Here is a 16,503-nt window from a genome sequence, read left to right as displayed (position 1 = left end):
GTCGGCACTTCTAAAACTCCGGGCCCCTAATGAATTTCCCTTGGTTGAAGGTTTAGAGCTAAGGGACAATCTTCTCACCGAGAAGCAATGAGCCAATGCACAAGCAATGCTGTAACAACAGGCTTGACGAGGTACTCAAGAGAGACCTTACCAATCTGCAATGATGGAGTCAATGAGATTTCCCAGATTTAGAGCTGGAAGGGGCCTCAGAGGCCCTGGAGCCCAAGCCCAATTTTACAGATGTGGAAAGTGATCCGAGGAAGGGATGTCTTCTGGACCAAAGTCACAGGGCAGGAGGCGAACAAGATCTCTTCCTCCCAGCATTAATTCAAATCGTGAGCACTTCAAAAAGCAGCAGCTTGTGACATGCAAAAGAAGGCTGCTAAGGGCCAAGCAGGACAACTTTTGCTGCTTAAAGAGAGGAAGGACAGGGGAGTTTGCAGTTCCTTCTGATACTAGATTGATCTTCCCCCATCGCCTCTTCTCCACTATACTTCTGCCTTCAATGACATTCAAGGCTGCCCTTAGTGGACCCAGCTAACAGAACACCCTCCCCCAGACCGTGACCCCCTCTCCTTTTGTCCCTGTCTTCACCGATGCCTCCCCAGCTGTCAGAAGCAAAGCCCACTGCACTCTTTCATAAAAGTGCCCATAAAACAACCCACGTAAGCAAATGTGCATACCAGGTGAGAGACAGACAGACAAGGGACGGCCCCTTCCCTCAAGAAGCCGGCGTTCTGCTGAGACAGCAACGAAGCAAGAGAAGGAAAAACCAGCTGTTTGTGGATGGGGAGAAAACTAGGAGGCCAAGCGCTCTTGCTCCTTAGTCACTGCAGCCCCAACCCCCTGTGGGGCTTTCTTGGCAGAGATACTAGAGGGATTGCCATTTTCTATTCCAACTCATTTTATAGATGAGGAAACTGAGGCAAACTGGGTGAAGTGACTGGCCCAGAGTCACACACCTGGGAAGTGTTAAGTGTCTGAGGCCAGATTTGAATTCAAGTCCTCCCGACTTCTGGGCTAGTGCTCTAGCCACTGCACCATTATTTATTTGGAAACATTTTGAGGAGGGCCTAGGTTTCAGCAGATTCCCAGGGGGTGAGGAACTTGGCAAATATTAAGAACTCCAGTTCCTGAAGATCAGGAAAGGCTTCCCACAGAAAGTGGCTCATGAGCTCTCTCCATGGGCACTCAAGAGAATGCTGGGGAAGGGAAGGGAACACCCACTATGCACACACAGTGCTAAGTGCTTCACCCAAATCATCTCCTTTGACCCAGGTAGTAACTATAACAATTCCCCATTCCAGGGAATCCCAGTCAATGTGCAGCTGACCCAGAATCCCCACTGCCCTCTCCTTGATGCCAGAGACGACCCCCACTCCACCTCTGGACAGCTCCTATTTTCCCAACTAACCAGTGAAAGTTTGCCCCAACTCCCACCAGCTTGGGCAGCACTTTACACCTAAACCACAAGCCACGTTCCAGAGGAAGAAGCAGGAGCTGCCTCAGGTTACAAATCTGTAGAATTTGATCCCTGGTTTTCAGAAGCCTACATGCCCCCCAGCGGTCACAAAAAGAAGCTTAAGCTGAGCTTCCAGCTGATTTCTCTACAGAACAAGCACCCTCTCTCCCTTGCATTTAAAGAAGTCGAAGTGGGGGGCTCACGGACCAGCCAGCTCCTGCTACAAAGGCCTGTCCAGCAACAGCATTTACTCAGCCGGGACTTCCCAGCCTTTGGGTTATGGGGCACAATAAGCAGGTGCAGTGCTTGGTAACCAGATAAAGGGTCACCAGTCTAACTCCTCAGAAGGACTGGGCTGCCAGGAAGTCACCTCCAGGACTAGCCCTTTCCTCCCCAAGGTCAAAGCCAGCTTTCCTACCCAGGGTGGAGCTTTCCACACAGACCCCCAGGCCACTCTGACTCAATAACCATGGAAGAATGGCAACTGATCTGATTTCTATCAGGAATCCTTTCCCTGAAGGGAAAAAACTGGTTCCCTCAGTTTCTTAATCTGTGAAATGGTCATACCAGCAGGGACTGGAAGGGCTGTCAGGAGGTTCCAAGAGGTTAAGAAGTGTAAAGAGCTTGCACGCCAGATGGCTATTTTCACTTTTTCTGTCAAGACCCAGTAGCCAAAAGCACCCCAAAGACTGAAGGCCCGGGGAGCTGGCCTTAGTCCTGGCGCCCGCCCTGCCCAGGCTCAGCTGGACCCTGACTGTCTATTTTAACCACTGTTGTTCCCCGGCTTCCAGAGTTAAAGAAAGCCCTGTGAAGTCCCTGTCACTTCCTTACTCAAACTAGCAGCTTCCTATTGTCTCCAGACGCCCCCCACCCGTCCCCCCAACTTGCCAGTCTGAATTATCCTTTCTTTCCCAAGCACTTTACTCAGTTCCATGTGGACCGCTTCCTTTCCCCCCCAAGATGCCGCCAGTCTCCCCCACCTTCAGGCCTTGGCTCTTGCGGCTGATGCCTGGAACGCCCTTCCTCCTCACCTCTCCCTCTCACTTCTAGACCCTCCCAGATCCCCTGGAATCCCTTTTATAGACCTTTCTGTTAGGCTGCAAGCTCCCATGGGCAGGAGCCCACTCGCTTTTGTCCGTTTCCCTGGCACCCAGCACAATGCCTGGTACACAGTAGGTGCCCGACAAAAGGCTTAATTGACTGTAAAGCACTACAGAAATGCTAGTGTCGTTGATGAATGCTCACCTACAGGTCACGACACTTTTCCTTGGCAAACCCTAAGGCCCCGAGAGCCCAGGCCCACAGAGATCTGGCCCGGAATTCAACTCAGAGAGGAGTATCCCAGGGACGGGCTGCCCTCCCTTCTCAGTGGGGCTCTGAAGAACTCAAAACCTTTCCTCCCCCCACACCCCTAGTATTGCCCCCAAGGCAGCCCCAACCGCCCTCTCACCCGGCTCCAAACCCTGGGCATCCTGCTCACCACGAAGTGTGCGAGCCCTCACCTGCCACCTGCTGGGCTGGGGCTGCTGGCCTCCAGCCTCTCCCGGATCCAAGGCATCCTCCCTTCAGGGCCTGTCCGGAAGCGCAGGGCTCACTCTGTATACTCCCCTCTCCCTTTAGTACCTTCCGATGACCTTCAGGATCAAATATAAAATTTTCTGGCTTTTAAAAACCCTTCACAATCTGCTGGCCGCTTCCTATGTTTACAGCCCTCCAGGGCCCAGCCGTGAAGGCCTCACACAGGACAGGGTCCGGTCAGAGGCCGGCTCTCCCACGCCTGGGGGGGCTCCCTCCTCGCTTCCCTGACCAGTCAATATTCAGCTTCAACCTAAAGTTCCACCAGACGCTTTTCCCAGTCTCTTCCCCCAACCCTTTGTAGGACACACTTTCCTTCCGATATTACTCCACAAATAGGTATCTGTCTCTCCATCAGGGGCCGGAGCAATGGGATCCTCCGAATCCCCCGGGCTTAGAACAGCGCCGGGTGCCCCCAAAATGCTCAGTAACTGCTAGTAACCGACTAAGTGCACCGGCCCTTACACAGCCGGGAAATCTGGAAAATGAAGTTCAGGAAATCAAAGGAAAGAAATGTGACTGAGTCAAAGCTTCCTGCCTTCCTTTGAGCTACAGACTAAGGTCTCTTCTGCCATCAGTCAATAAAGATGGTATGACGTCCTGGGGTTAGGCTTGGGGCCCACAAAGACCAAAATGAAACTGCAGCAGTGGAAAGGTAACCTGCACGAGAACAATGCAGGGAGGGGAGGCAGCTGTGGCTCTGGCAGGCTCTGCACTTAAGCTGAGCCTAGGACAGCAGGCGGGAGTGGGGAGAAGGAATTCCAGGGCCTGGGCAACAGCAGGTGAAAAGGCAGGCCCAGGAGATGTTTTCTGGGAGGTCCTGATGAGTGACAGAAGTGTCAGGGAAGTAAAATCACCAGAAGCAGTGGGGGTCAGTGGAAGGAAGCAGGAGTCATTGTGGCTGAGCAGATCATTTCCAAGCAGGAAGCCCAAGGTTCCTTCTGGTCATAACATGCTACACTTTATGAATATAAAGCCAATGAATGGACACACCAAAAAACTACCAAAAGACAGCAGGTATGTTGGGAGAAGAAGTGAGCATGGGGAAAGTCAGTTGATTCTCATTTAGTCCAGGTAAGCAGCTCGCTACAGCTACACTTAGGAGAAGTCACAAAACTCCCCAAGGATCTCACACCAAGAAAACCAATTAAATCATTGGTCAGGACACCCCTAAATATTTCTTTTTGTGAAATGACCAAACTGTGCATACCCTTTGATGTAGCAGCGTTTTACTGGCCTTGTTTCCCAAAGAGATCTTAAAGGAGGGAAAGGGACCCACGTAGGCAAAAATGTTTGTGGCAGCCCTTTTCGAAGTGGCCAGAAACTGGAAGCTGAATGGATGCCCTTCAGATGGAGAATGGCTGGCTAAATTGTGGTATATGAATGCTCTGAAATACTATTCTGTAAGAAAGGATCCGCAGGATGATTTCAGAAAGGCCTGGAGAGACTTACAGGAGCTGATGTTGAGGGAAGCAAGCAGAACCAGGATATCATTGTATATAACAACATCAATATTATATGACAATCGATTCTGATGGATGCGGCTCTTTCCAACAATGAGATGACTGAGGCCAGTTTCAATGATTTTATGATGAAGAGAGCCATCTACATCCAGAGAGGATTGTGGGAACTGAGAGTATCATAGAATAACATTCTCACTCTTTTTGTTGTTGTTCATTTGCATTTTGTTTTCTTATTCATTTACTTTCCCTTTTGATCTGCTCTTTCCTGTGCAGCAAGATAATTGTACAAATATGTTTACATATATTGGATTGTTTGCCATCGAGGGGAGTAGGGGGAAGGAAGGGAACATTTGGAACACAAGGCTATGCAAGGATCAATGTTGAAAAATTATCCGTGCATGTTTTGAAAATAAAAAGCTTTAATTAAAAAAATATTTATTTTTGTGGGGGCTGGTTTGAGAGCTGGGTCCCTGGTCTGCTGAGAGCTCACCATGTGAGTTTGGCTTCCTTAGCTATCAAAATAAAGACAGAGGGTGGAAGAATCATTTCAATAATGAGATTAATCACAAGCGTTTCTCTAGCACCTCAATTTTGTAGTGGTCTCCTCCCAGCAATCTTCAGAAATGTAATATTAACCTATTTTATAGATGAACAAAAAAGGCCCCCATCAGAGCTGGATTTGGGTGGCAAGGGGGTGCCACAGCGCACAGAATGCTGGACCTGGAGTCAGAGATTATCTTCCCGAGTTCACATTTACCTCACAATTCCAACAGACTTGTGATGGATCTCATCCAGAGAGAGAACTATGGAGACTGAATGTGGATCAAAGCATAATATTTTCATTTTTTGGTTGTTGTTTTTTCTTTCACCTTTTGATCTGATTTCTCTTGTGCAGCATAATGAATTTGTTTAGAAGAACTGCACATGTTTAATCTATAGTGGAGTGCTTGCTGTCTATGGGAGGGGGGGAGAAAAATTTGGAACACAAGGTTTTGCAAAGATGAATGTTGAAAAGGATCTTTGCATTTATTTGGAAAAATAAAAAGCTATATTAAAAAAAAAATCTAGCCTCAGACACTTCCTAGCTGTGTGACCTCAGGCAAGTTACTTCACCCCATTTGCCTCAGTTTCCTCATCTATAAAATGACCTGGAGAAGAAAATGGCGAATCACTCCAGTATCTTTGCCCAGAAAATCCACACAGGGATCATGAGAGTCAGCCATATCTGAAATGGTCGAAGAATACAAAAAATTAGAGCTGGGGTCCTACACCCAAGCTATAAATGAGAACCTGGACAAGCTGACCCAAAGGCACATCCTGGCTCCAAATCTAGGGCTGGAATGGCTCCTTTTCAGGCACGTCAGCACCTGCGCTTTGCCCCTTTCCTGGGCTCATCCTTCTTTTTAAACAGTGTCACTGGCAACAGGTAATACACGTCTGAGGCTATGGGGAAGTCATTCCACTTTGAGGGACTTCAGCTGCATCTAGAAAAGTGCAAACTGCCCACGTCCCTCTGATTTGCCAAGAAAAGCATCTGGTCAACTTTAACATAATGTGGGTGAACGGAGACCAACTCAACCAACACTTATTAGTAAGTGCCTCCAACACAAGCGCTGGCCGAGAGCTGAGGAGATAAAGGCAAAAACCCAAACAGTCTATGCCCTTGGACAGAAATTACTCACAAAAGCATTATTCATTGTCAGCTGTTAATCTAATAGCTGATGCTTATAGAGGATGTGAGGTGAGCAAGGGGTATCACTGACAATGTGGTTTTACAAGCTGTTAGACCCATTTGACAAAAAAAAAAGTCATCCTAGGAACAGAGCAGCTTAAAGGTTTGCAAAGTATTCTGCAAATATTATGTCATTTTAACATCAAAACAAACCTGCAGGAGAGGGGCTGTTATTATCCCCATTTTATAAATAAGGAAACTGAGGAAAACAAAGGTGAAGTGACTTGCCCAGGATCACCTGGCTTGTGAGTGTGGACTGCCTAGAACTCAGGTCCTCCAGACTCCAGGGCCAGCCCAGTACCCAAATACAGTATACGCTGCCTGCCTCCATTGTACCACACTGCCTCTCCAATTAAGGCCTAAGTGATAATGAAACACCCTCATTTCATAAGAAACAAGAGCTTCTCACCCTTTAATCAGAGCAAACAGAAAGAGAAAGTCACTTTCAGTTGCCCCACCATCCCCATTCCCATTCCCCAAAATGCTGAACCAAGGGTTTTCATAGGGAGACTTGGCAAAGATTTCAGATCAGATAGATCCAAGCTTCTTTCAGAAGCTGGCAAAGGAGGTCGCCGTTCGTTCTAGTAGCTATCCCAACACGAGAACATGGACAGCAATGGCTTATGTCTGCTTTTGGCCTACCCAGAACATGTGCTTCAAAAAGCTCTATGCAAGGAAATATGGAAAGACTTTGATGAGAGATGGAAAGATCAGTGGAATGGGAACTAGATACACACACACACACACACACACACACACACACACGTCCAAGACACACATCCCTTGACTACATAAAACTACCCCCATATAAAGAAAGAAAATGGCAAAGGTTATGGAGTGTCAGCTGAACTGGGGGACAGACAAAACCCATTTCTTGCTAGTCTGTTCATTAAGTCTAATCTGAGAGGTGCTATGGATCAACATAAGCTCTCAGCCCACTTAATTTTTTTTTGGTTGTCTTTGTTAACAGTTAAATTGTTCAGGGTGGGTTTTTTAAACAGCAGCCAAGGTAATGATGATGAAATATGAAGCCTAAAATGCACCTAGCAATGGGCTGTCTCTTTTCCAAAAACTAGCCCAGGCCAGGGCTGAGGGGCTGATCCTCAGAAGATCAACCATTAATCAGGTCATTGATGTCTTTTGGATTCCTGAAAGCCACCTGCCCCTTTCAATGTAACCCCGGACCCCAAAGTACAGCGAGAGTCCAACCCTAACACAGTGACATGACAGGAAACACCAGCTCTTAGGGGAGAGCAAGACTTCCCTGGACATGGGGGGGGGGGGCATCTCCCCACTAAATACCAGCTTCATGCACTGATATCAAACAATCCTGTTGCAGACAAGTGAGACTGCTCAAGATGAGCGAAGTGACCTAAATGTCCAATAATGAGGGAATGCTTCACTAACACTCGGGGGTCCAGAAACATGACGAATTGAGAAGTATGAGGACTAAAAAATCCTGAGAACCATTTAAAGAAGAATGCAAAAGGGAAAGAAGCAGAGCGGAGAATAGATGAGAGATCTCAATAGTAAAAGCAGTCTGCAAATATAGTGCAATCTTATTGACATTAATGTATTTAAATAAAAATAGTTGCTAAGCAAGTTTAACTATGTGGCTGGATGGTTTAAGTTTTAACAAACCATTAAGAAAGTCAGATATGAATGCCTTCACTAGTTTAATTGATAGGTGTCTCCATGATATGGTAGATAAAGTGCTGACTTGGGGTTAGGAAAGCCTGGCTTCCAACCCTGTCTCAAAAACCTAATAGACACGTGAGCCTTGGCAAATTTGCTGAGCCTCAGTGTTCTAGCCCATAAAATGGGAGTGATAATAGCGCCAACCTCCCAGGGATGTTGTAAAGATCAATTGAGACACTGTACATAAAGCAATTTCCAAACCTTCAAGTGTGATATAAATGTTAGTAATTACAAGTATTATTATTAATTACCTGCATTTACAAAACAAAACAAAACAAAACAAAACACCAAAGCAATATTAAGGTACAATACACTAACATTTTCAGGACTACTGAGTTACAAAAAATAAAATTCAGTTGTAGGGCCTGCTTTGTGAAAAGCCCCGAGTTAGGTAAGAGGTGAGAGGGTTAGGACAATGCCAGCTTCTCAAAGAGATATGAATCTAGGAGGAGGAAAGAGTGGGGAGCACTAATATTCTACAAGATACCCAAAATTATGGACACAAAAATGAGGAGGAATCTAGGAAAGACCCCTGCAGATGACATTTGATGGGGGCCTTGAAGGGTGGGTAAAAACTCATGGCAGAAGTTTCATGAATCAATGTCTTCTCGACAACTTTGTGAAACAGATGATAAACCCCCCTTTTAGTCAAGTTCCAGAGAAGTCAAGTTACTTATCCATAGCCACACAGCTAGAACCTAAGCCCTACTTCCAAGTCTAGCGTTTTCTACCTTTATCCTTCAACTGGCAAAGCTGTAAGCAGCCAGAGGAGAACAATGCAAGCTGAGGCGCACTTGGGCTCAGAAGATCACTAGGTACCAAGCTAAACTAAGTCTTATTTTGGGGGAAGGAGTCATCGCTTGGAGAGAGCAGCAAGGTCACCCACCCTGACAGAGGTTCAAAATAAATTGGAAATGGGGAAGACAGACGATGGCAAGGAACTTCATTTAAAAAATCAATGGGGGGAAAAAAAAACCATAAAAGTAGTGGTTTTGTGTTTATAAAAAACTGAAAACAAACTAGGTACCCCTAAATTCGGCAATGTCTGAAACAAATCCTGGAATAGTAATGCAATGAAATGATGTTGCTTCATAAGAAACAATGAGTACAAAGAACGCAAACTTATAGAAAAAGGAGAATCTGAAGATGCAAAATGGCAGCGGGGGTTAGGACAAAATACATAAAGAAAAAGGGATAGAGAGGGGGAAAGAAAGTGGAATAAGACAAATGGAAAAAAGGAGAAGAGAGAAAAGAAGGAAAATGGGAGAGAGAAAGGGAGAGGAATAAGAGATGAAAAGAGAGGGAAGGGAAGAAGGGGGAGAGAAAGGGAGAGGGATGGGCAAAGACAGAGAATGATTAAGCACAGAGACAAAGAGGGAAGCAGAGAAAGTGGAGGGACAGCTGGGTGGTCTGGTGGATAGAGCCAGGCCTAGAATCAGGGAAGCTCATCTTCCTAAAAACAAATCTGGCCTAGCTGGATGACCCTGGGCAAGTTCCATCATCCTGTTTGCCTCAGTTTTCCCATATGTCAAACTGCTCCGGTATCTCTGCCAAGAACCCCTAAAGGACCACAAAGATTTGGATGCGACTGCAACGACTGAACAAGGGTAACTGGAGAGAGCTGGTGCCACTGACAGGAAGGGTGCGGGGGTGCTTAGAGAGAGCCGAGCATCCAGTTAGCCCGGGGCATGTCGAGCCTGGGGCGCCCAAGAAAACGTTAGAAAACCCTCTTTTCCCAGGAGCCCACTTGCCAGGAAGCAACTCACAGAACCTCTAAAGAACCTCTCATTTCCACCAGTGTGACCTCAGGTCACGGGAGCTCCCCTGACCTCATCAGTCTCTCCGTTTGCAAAAAGGGACAGGGGGAAAGCCGGACAGTACAGCCAGACAAGCAGAACACCTTGGAGAGCCACAGGCCGAAATGCTGCACTTCACAAGCAATGGAGCCGTCCACAACAGAGATCTGCTCTCCCCCCCATCCGGAAAGGCCCATTTGGGGGCTTTTCAGTCCGGAATTAAAATGTAAATTCCAAATGAGGGGGTTGGCCCGCGAGGCCTGGAGGGCCCCTGTCCCGCTCAATCTCCAGCTCCCGGGGTTAGCCACATCTAACTGTGCCTTTAAAAAGATACTCCCCATTTTAAAAGTCAGTGTTACGTAAGAGAGAGCCACCAAAGCCCAGGGGTGGGAGCGGCCGGGGAGTGCGGGAGCTCCCTCTCCCAAACGCGGGGCCAGGGGTCCGGGAGCTCTCCCCGCGGGCCTCCCGAGCTGCTCCTGCCATTTTTGGACACCGTCGGCTCCGGCGAGGGCCCGGGCCTCCTCCTGGGACTCCTGGGCCGGCCCCGCTGCCATTCACTAACAACAGTTCTTAGAAGAAATGGGAAGCCGGGGATGAAAATGGAAACTCAAATTGAATTTCCCCGGGCCGCGGCCCGGCCGCCTCTCGGGTTATTTGGTTTCAGTTTCTAATTTAGAGCCAAGGCTTCGGGGCAGCCTTTTCTTTTGTCATCCAGGAATATTCGGTCTCCCGATTCTCGGCCCATGGAAAGACATTTAAAATTCTCCCTAGCCCGGGGCCTAAGGCCCGAGCACCGGCCCCCGCACCGGCCCCTCGCACGGCTCTGGGGAAGGTGTCAGAAACCCTAAAGGTCCCTGGATCTCTGGGAAGCGCCGGGACTCCCAACACCGACGCCTCCGGGCAGAGGAGCCGCTTTTAAATGGGTAGTTAAAGCGCGCCGGGCCGGGAGGAAGGGCTCGGAGGAGCCGGCCAGAGGCGGCGGTCCCGGCCCGGCCGGCGCGGCTGTCACACCGACAAAGGGGCCCCGAGGGCCGGGGGGACGGAAGCGCCGCGGCCCCCGCCGAGCAAAAGCTCCCTTCCCGAAGGGGGGAGGGGGCCTGCGACTCCAGCGAAGCCGGCAGAGATCGGGGGAAACCCCAACACGAAGCGCCTCCCGTGGGCCTCGATGGCCCCCTCCGCCTCCGGGGATCCCCCACGCCAGGCAGCCCAGTTTGGCATCTGCCCCGCCCCCTGCCGCCGGGCGTGGGGAGGGGGAGCCCCCGGGCCCCGCCCCCCGAGGGTCCTCAGCCCCTCCCCCGGGACCCCCCGGGGCTCCCGGTCACGTGGAGGGCAGGGGGTGCAGCCCCCCCCACGTAACAGCCACTCGGGGAGGGGAGGCCCCGAGTTCCAGCACCGCCTCACACCCTTCCCGGCGGCGAGTCCCCGGCGCGTCATTTCCCGCTGCCTCAGTTTCCTCCCCGGGAGAGCGGGGGCAGGGAGGCCGCGGGGCCCAGCGCGATGACAATCGCCCCCTCTGCCCGCCAGGCCCGGGGGTCCCGGGGCGCGCCCCACCCGCGAAATCGCGGCCTCGGGGAGCGATGGGGCGGGGAGAGGAAGGAGGGACGGCAGGGGCGGGGGCTGCCGGCGGGGAGCAGCCCCCCGCCCAGGCCCCGAGCGCCCCGGTTTCCCCGGGGGCGGCGGGGGGCTCGCGGGGGGCCGGGCCGGGGCCCAAGGCGCCGCTCGTTCCGGCCCGGCCGGGCCTCAGCCTCCCCGCGGCCCCCGGGCCGGCCCCTCAGGCCCGGCCGCGGAGCCGCCTCACAGGCGCCCGGAGGCCCGGCCGGGCCGGGGCCAGGCTGGGGGAAGGCCCGGCCGGGGGGTGCGGGGGTCACGGGCCCGAGGCCCGGCCGGGGGGTGGAGCGGGAGCCGCCGCCGCCCCCCGGGCTCGGGCTCGGGCTTCGCCTCGGGCCGGGCCCGGCCCCGCGGAGCCGCCTTTACCTTCATCAGCCTCCTGCTGGCCGCCATCTTGGGTCTGGTGCTGCTGCTGTCCCACAATGCATCGCGGCCGCCGGGCGGCTCGAGCCCCTGCACTTCCTGCCGCGCGCGCGAGCGCCGAGGGGCGGGGCTGGGGCTGGAGGTGATGGGGGGAGCGGTGAGGGAGGGGAGGAGGAGGGAGCGGGAGAGGGAGGGGGCAAGAAAAGGGGAGACGAAGAAAGGGGGGGACCAAGGGGAGAGAGGAAGAGACGGGGGAGGCCAAGGAGGGGGAGGGAGAAGGGTGAGAAGATCTGAGGGAGCGGGGAGAGGGGGGGGGGAGAGGGAGGGAGAGAAGGAAGGGAGGGGAGAGAGGGAGAGAGGGAGAGAGAGGGGAGGGAGAGAGAAGAGGGGAGGGAGAGAAGGATGAGAGGGGGAGGGGAGGGGAGAGAAGGGGAGAGGGGGAGGGGAGAGAGAAGGATGAGAGGGGGAGGGAGGGGGCTGCTCGGGCCTGCACCCCACCACGTTCCAGTCCCTCCGTCCCCGTGGCCCCCAAAGACAAAACCGTGATTTGGGGGGACTAAGAGTGGACGGGCGCCGCAAAAGGGATGGTTGTCGCTTTGTCCTCCCGCTCAGTGGGGGAAACTGAGGCACACGGGGCGGGAGGGGAGAGGAGGAAGGAAGGGAACAGTTGGCCTAGGGGAAGTGGGTGCTACCAGACCAGGAGGATGCTCCGCGGGGCCTGGAGCCGGGGAGACCTGGGACGCTTCCTAGCTGGGCCACCCTGGGCAGGTGACCGGAAGCCTGTGGCCCAGTTCCCTCCTCTGCAAAATGAGAGTAGGAGCAGCCCCTGCTTTCCAGGCTGGTTTCCAGGCTCAGATGAGATCCTGTTTGTGGAGCCTGCACACAGCAGGTGATGGATAATAGAGGCAGGCGAGAAGACGCCCGCTCCCAGGCCGCTCTGCCCAAATAATCGCATTAAGAGAATGTGTCTCTTTGCCCCTCGCCAGCCACTGTGCAGCGCCCGGCTCAGCATCCTCGGGAGGGGAGAGAGGGGGAGGCTGAGAAGACAGAGAGGGAAAGATAAATGGGGAGGGGGAAAGAAGGTGGGGGGAATGAGAGGAGAAGGGAAAAGGCCTGTGCAACACCGGAGGAAACTGAGGCAAAGGAAGCAGCGCAGACACTTCTTGAGCACGCGAGGCCCACTAGCTTCTGGCTCCATTGCTTAGTCCCATGCCAAGGATTCCCATGTATAAAAGGTGCTGAACAGCAGGATTGCTGAAGGCTGCTCCTGGTCAGCTTGGACAGGTCAGCGGCAAGAACTGACTGAGCACCTGCTCTGTGCCAGGCAGGCGGAGTCCTGGGGATCCAAAGAGCTCCGGAGTCCGAGGAGAGAGCCCACGCGGGCAGCCGGGGAATAGAGCACTGGCCTTGTCAGGAAGGGTTCAGTCCAGCCTCAGACATTAGTCGGGAGACCCTGTAGACCTCAGTTTCCTCATCTGTCAAATACACTGGAGAAGGAAATGGTAAACTGCCAAGAAACCCCCAAACTGGGTCAAGAAAAGTTGGACATGACTGAGAACTAGACAAGCAGAAAGACAAAGAAGCAGAGGCCATAGATAGAGGTATGGACAGAGAACCCATTCACGGTTGAGGCTTGGGCAGGAGGCAGGATAGGGTCAGACTGGCCTGGCAGACCCCTGGGAGTTGTGCGCAGAGGCCAGTTTTTTGTATGGGGGAGACTTAGATAAGGAGACATGTGGAAGGAGGATGTGCCTTCTAATCCCTTGGCTAGACCGGAAGCTTCTGGAGGGCAGGAACTATTCCTCTTTTGTCTATCTCCTCCTCCTCCCCCCTTTGTCTAGCAGAGCGCCAGGTCCCGCTGCTCAGGTGGGTCTGGGGGCTGGATGCTTCTGCTAAAGGGATCTTCCCCCTATTCTAACAGTATTGTGTCTTCTTAGGTCACAGCTGCAGCTCAGGACTCCCCAGGGCAGCTCAGTCTACTTTGGGCTTCGTGCTGATAGTTAAAAAGTTGCTGGAATCCTGGCAAAATCTGCCTCCCCTCATGGCCCCGCCATGGTCCCGACTTCTGCCCGCCGGGGCTAAGCCAAGTTCCCTTTCTTCCTAAAGACGACCCCAGGAACCCCACTTTGCCCCTCGCCCCACCCTGGCCGCCCTGGGGAAGGCTTCAGGCCAAGGCAAGCTGGCCTCTCCCAGCTGTGCTGATTTGGGGATTCCAGCTGTGCTGGGATGTTCTTGGAGTTCCCCGGCCATTCTGAGGGGCTGTGAGTGGCCGAGCCGGACGTCTGCCCAATCTGGCTGGAGGACTCTTCAGGATCCTTGACGCTTGTTTGTCTTACCCACAGTACCTTGGTCAGTGACTGCCAGAAGCTGGCTGTCCATTGGCTTTCACAAAGCCATTTGTCATTGCTTGGAAGGCTAATTACACACGTCATAATTGTGATGGGACTTTAGATAAGAGAGGCTGGGCAGGTGACACAGAGATGAGTCTTTCCTTAGGCTCCTCCTCCGCCCACCTCCTTCTGCCTCTCTCCTCCATCCCTCTGTCTCTTTGTCTTTGTCTTTCTCTGTGCCTCTTTGTTTCTCTGTCTTTCTGCCTCTGTCTCCATCCTCTCTCTTTCTCTTTTTCCTTTTCTTCTCCTTTTCCTCCTTCTCCTCTTTCTTCTCCTCCTCTTCGCATTTTCTTCCTCTTTTTCTCTCTCTGTCTTGGTCTTTGCTTCTTTCTCTTCTCTTTCATTCTCTCTTCTCTCTCTCTCTCTCTCTCTCTCTCTCTCTATGTATATATATATATATATATATATATATATAAATCATCCCACTTGTTTATCTATTGTTTCCTCATCCCATATTAATTTCCATCGTTTCCTCATTAAATTATAAGCCCTTTGAGAGCAGGAACCACTCACTTGCCTTGTATCCCCAGCTGCACCTACCCAATGATAAGATTTAATAAATATTTGCTGATTTGATTTGACCTGAAAGAGAGAAAAAGAGCCAGAGGCATCTGGAGCTGGGAAGGGATGGGCCCCCCCCCCCGAAGGTGGAGGGCAGAACAGCTGATAGACCAGCTTTTAGATAGCTTGAGTTTAGCCTGATGACTGAAGAAGAGGAGCAAGAGAAGGGAGAGACCAGGAACCAGTGGTTGTCTATACTGCCGGATCCTATTCCAAGGTCCAGGTGGATGTAAAGGAGTAGAGCCAGGAGGCAGGTGGCAGAGAAGGGGGAGAGAGATCAGGAAGGAAGTGGAGGCTGCATGTGTCCAAATCATCTTTAAGGAAAGAGATGGGATGATAACTAGGAGGGAGCAGGTTCAAGAAAAGGCTGTGGTTGGGACTGGATGGGTGAGGGAGCCAGAGGACACCTGTCCCGGCAGAAAGCTGAAGGAAGGTTTCAGGAAACCATGGAGACGCAGAATGGGCAAAGAAGGAATGAACCCAGAAATCTGGACTCCCAGAGGAAGGAGGGTGGAGCTTGAGGGAAGAGAACATTTACATTTTCTGAGCTAATATTTGTTTCTTTGGTGCCTCCTTGGCACGGTGCCCATAACTCAGGAGGCCCTGTAACTTACAGGTGGATAGCAGCCTCTTGATAGGGCTTCATAAGCCAGGGGTCTAGGAAGTACGAGTAACAGGTAAAAACATTCAATCCAGTTAGTGAATTATGCTTTAAAAAAAAAAGCAAAAAACATCTAATTAGAATAGCAGACTGGGCCTAGCATGGAATAGTAAAAAGAATAAAATATCAGCATTTTATATGGCACATTAAAGTTTGCAATTATTGTTCAGTCGTTTTATTCATGTCTGACTTTTATTGAGCCTATTTGGGGTTTTCTTGGCAGAGGTACTAGAGTGAGTTGCCATTTCCTTCTCCAGCTCATTTTACAGTTGAGGAAACTGAGGCAAACAGTGAAGTGACTTGCTCAGGATCACACAGCTAAGTGTCTGAGGCCAGATTTGAACTCAGATCTTCTTGTCTCCAGACTCACTTGACACTAAAATTATCTCAGATTCTCACAATAACCCTGGGATGCAGGTGCTATTATCATCCACATTTTACAGATGAGGAAACCGAGGCAAACAAAAGTTAAGTGACTTGAGCAGGATCCCACAACTAGTAGATACCTGAGATTGGATTGGAACTAGATCTAACTGGATCTTCCTAAATCCAAGTCTAACACTGTCCACTGTTCTACTTAGCTCTCTCCAGTAAGCACTTAAATTTTTATTAATTCATATTAATTACAAATTACTAGTTATAAGCAAAGCATTCTCTGATTTAGGGTAATATTTAAATAAACAAAACAGCTCCAATTCGTAGGTATAGACCTGGAAGGGATCTTATACATCACTCAAAGCAACATTTATCATTTTGCAGATGAAGAAACTGAGGTACAAAAGAATTCCTTCCAAAAGTCAGGCACTAAATGGCTAAAGCAGAATTGGAACCCAGCTGCTCCATCGTGGAAAACTATCAGGAAACTAGGTTCAAATATCATGGCCAAAAGCGCTGTTACCATAAATATGTTGCTACAAATCAAGTACCTTCCAACCATTCAGTCATGTACAATTGTGACCCCATCTGGTGTCTTGACAAAGATGTTGGAGTGGTTTGCCATTTCCTTCTCCAGCTAATTTGACAGATGAGGAAACTGAGTCAAACAGGGTCAAGACACTTGGCTAGAATCATACAACTAGTGTCTAAGATTGAATTTGAATCCAAGTCTTCCTCACTCCAAGCCCTCTCCCTATCCACTGCACCACCTAGATGCCACCGTCAAAGGTGAGTCTGGTTCTTGGGCACCGACACCGC

At 50.9% G+C, this 16,503-nt stretch overlaps 1 protein-coding gene across 2 annotated transcripts in view; it reads right to left on the bottom strand.

Annotated features, from left to right (window-relative positions):
• UBE2L3 (ubiquitin conjugating enzyme E2 L3) overlaps positions 1 to 11,802 on the bottom strand; it is a 58,224-nt gene extending 46,422 nt beyond the window's left edge. The window contains exon 1 of one of the 2 annotated variants that reach the window (XM_031949045.1): positions 11,701 to 11,802. In XM_031949045.1, coding sequence (XP_031804905.1) covers positions 11,701 to 11,727 — 27 coding nt within the window. In that variant the 5' untranslated portion in view covers positions 11,728 to 11,802. Of the gene's footprint in view, positions 1 to 9,830; positions 10,020 to 11,700 lie in introns of those variants that run through there. The other variant, XM_031949044.1, reaches the window with a different exon arrangement.
• Positions 11,803 to 16,503: the final 4,701 nt, after the last annotated feature.

The sequence above is a fragment of the Sarcophilus harrisii genome, chromosome 1 (assembly GCF_902635505.1).
Source record: "Sarcophilus harrisii chromosome 1, mSarHar1.11, whole genome shotgun sequence".
NCBI lineage: Eukaryota > Metazoa > Chordata > Mammalia > Dasyuromorphia > Dasyuridae > Sarcophilus > Sarcophilus harrisii.
This window is presented reverse-complemented; position numbering and strand designations above follow the sequence as displayed.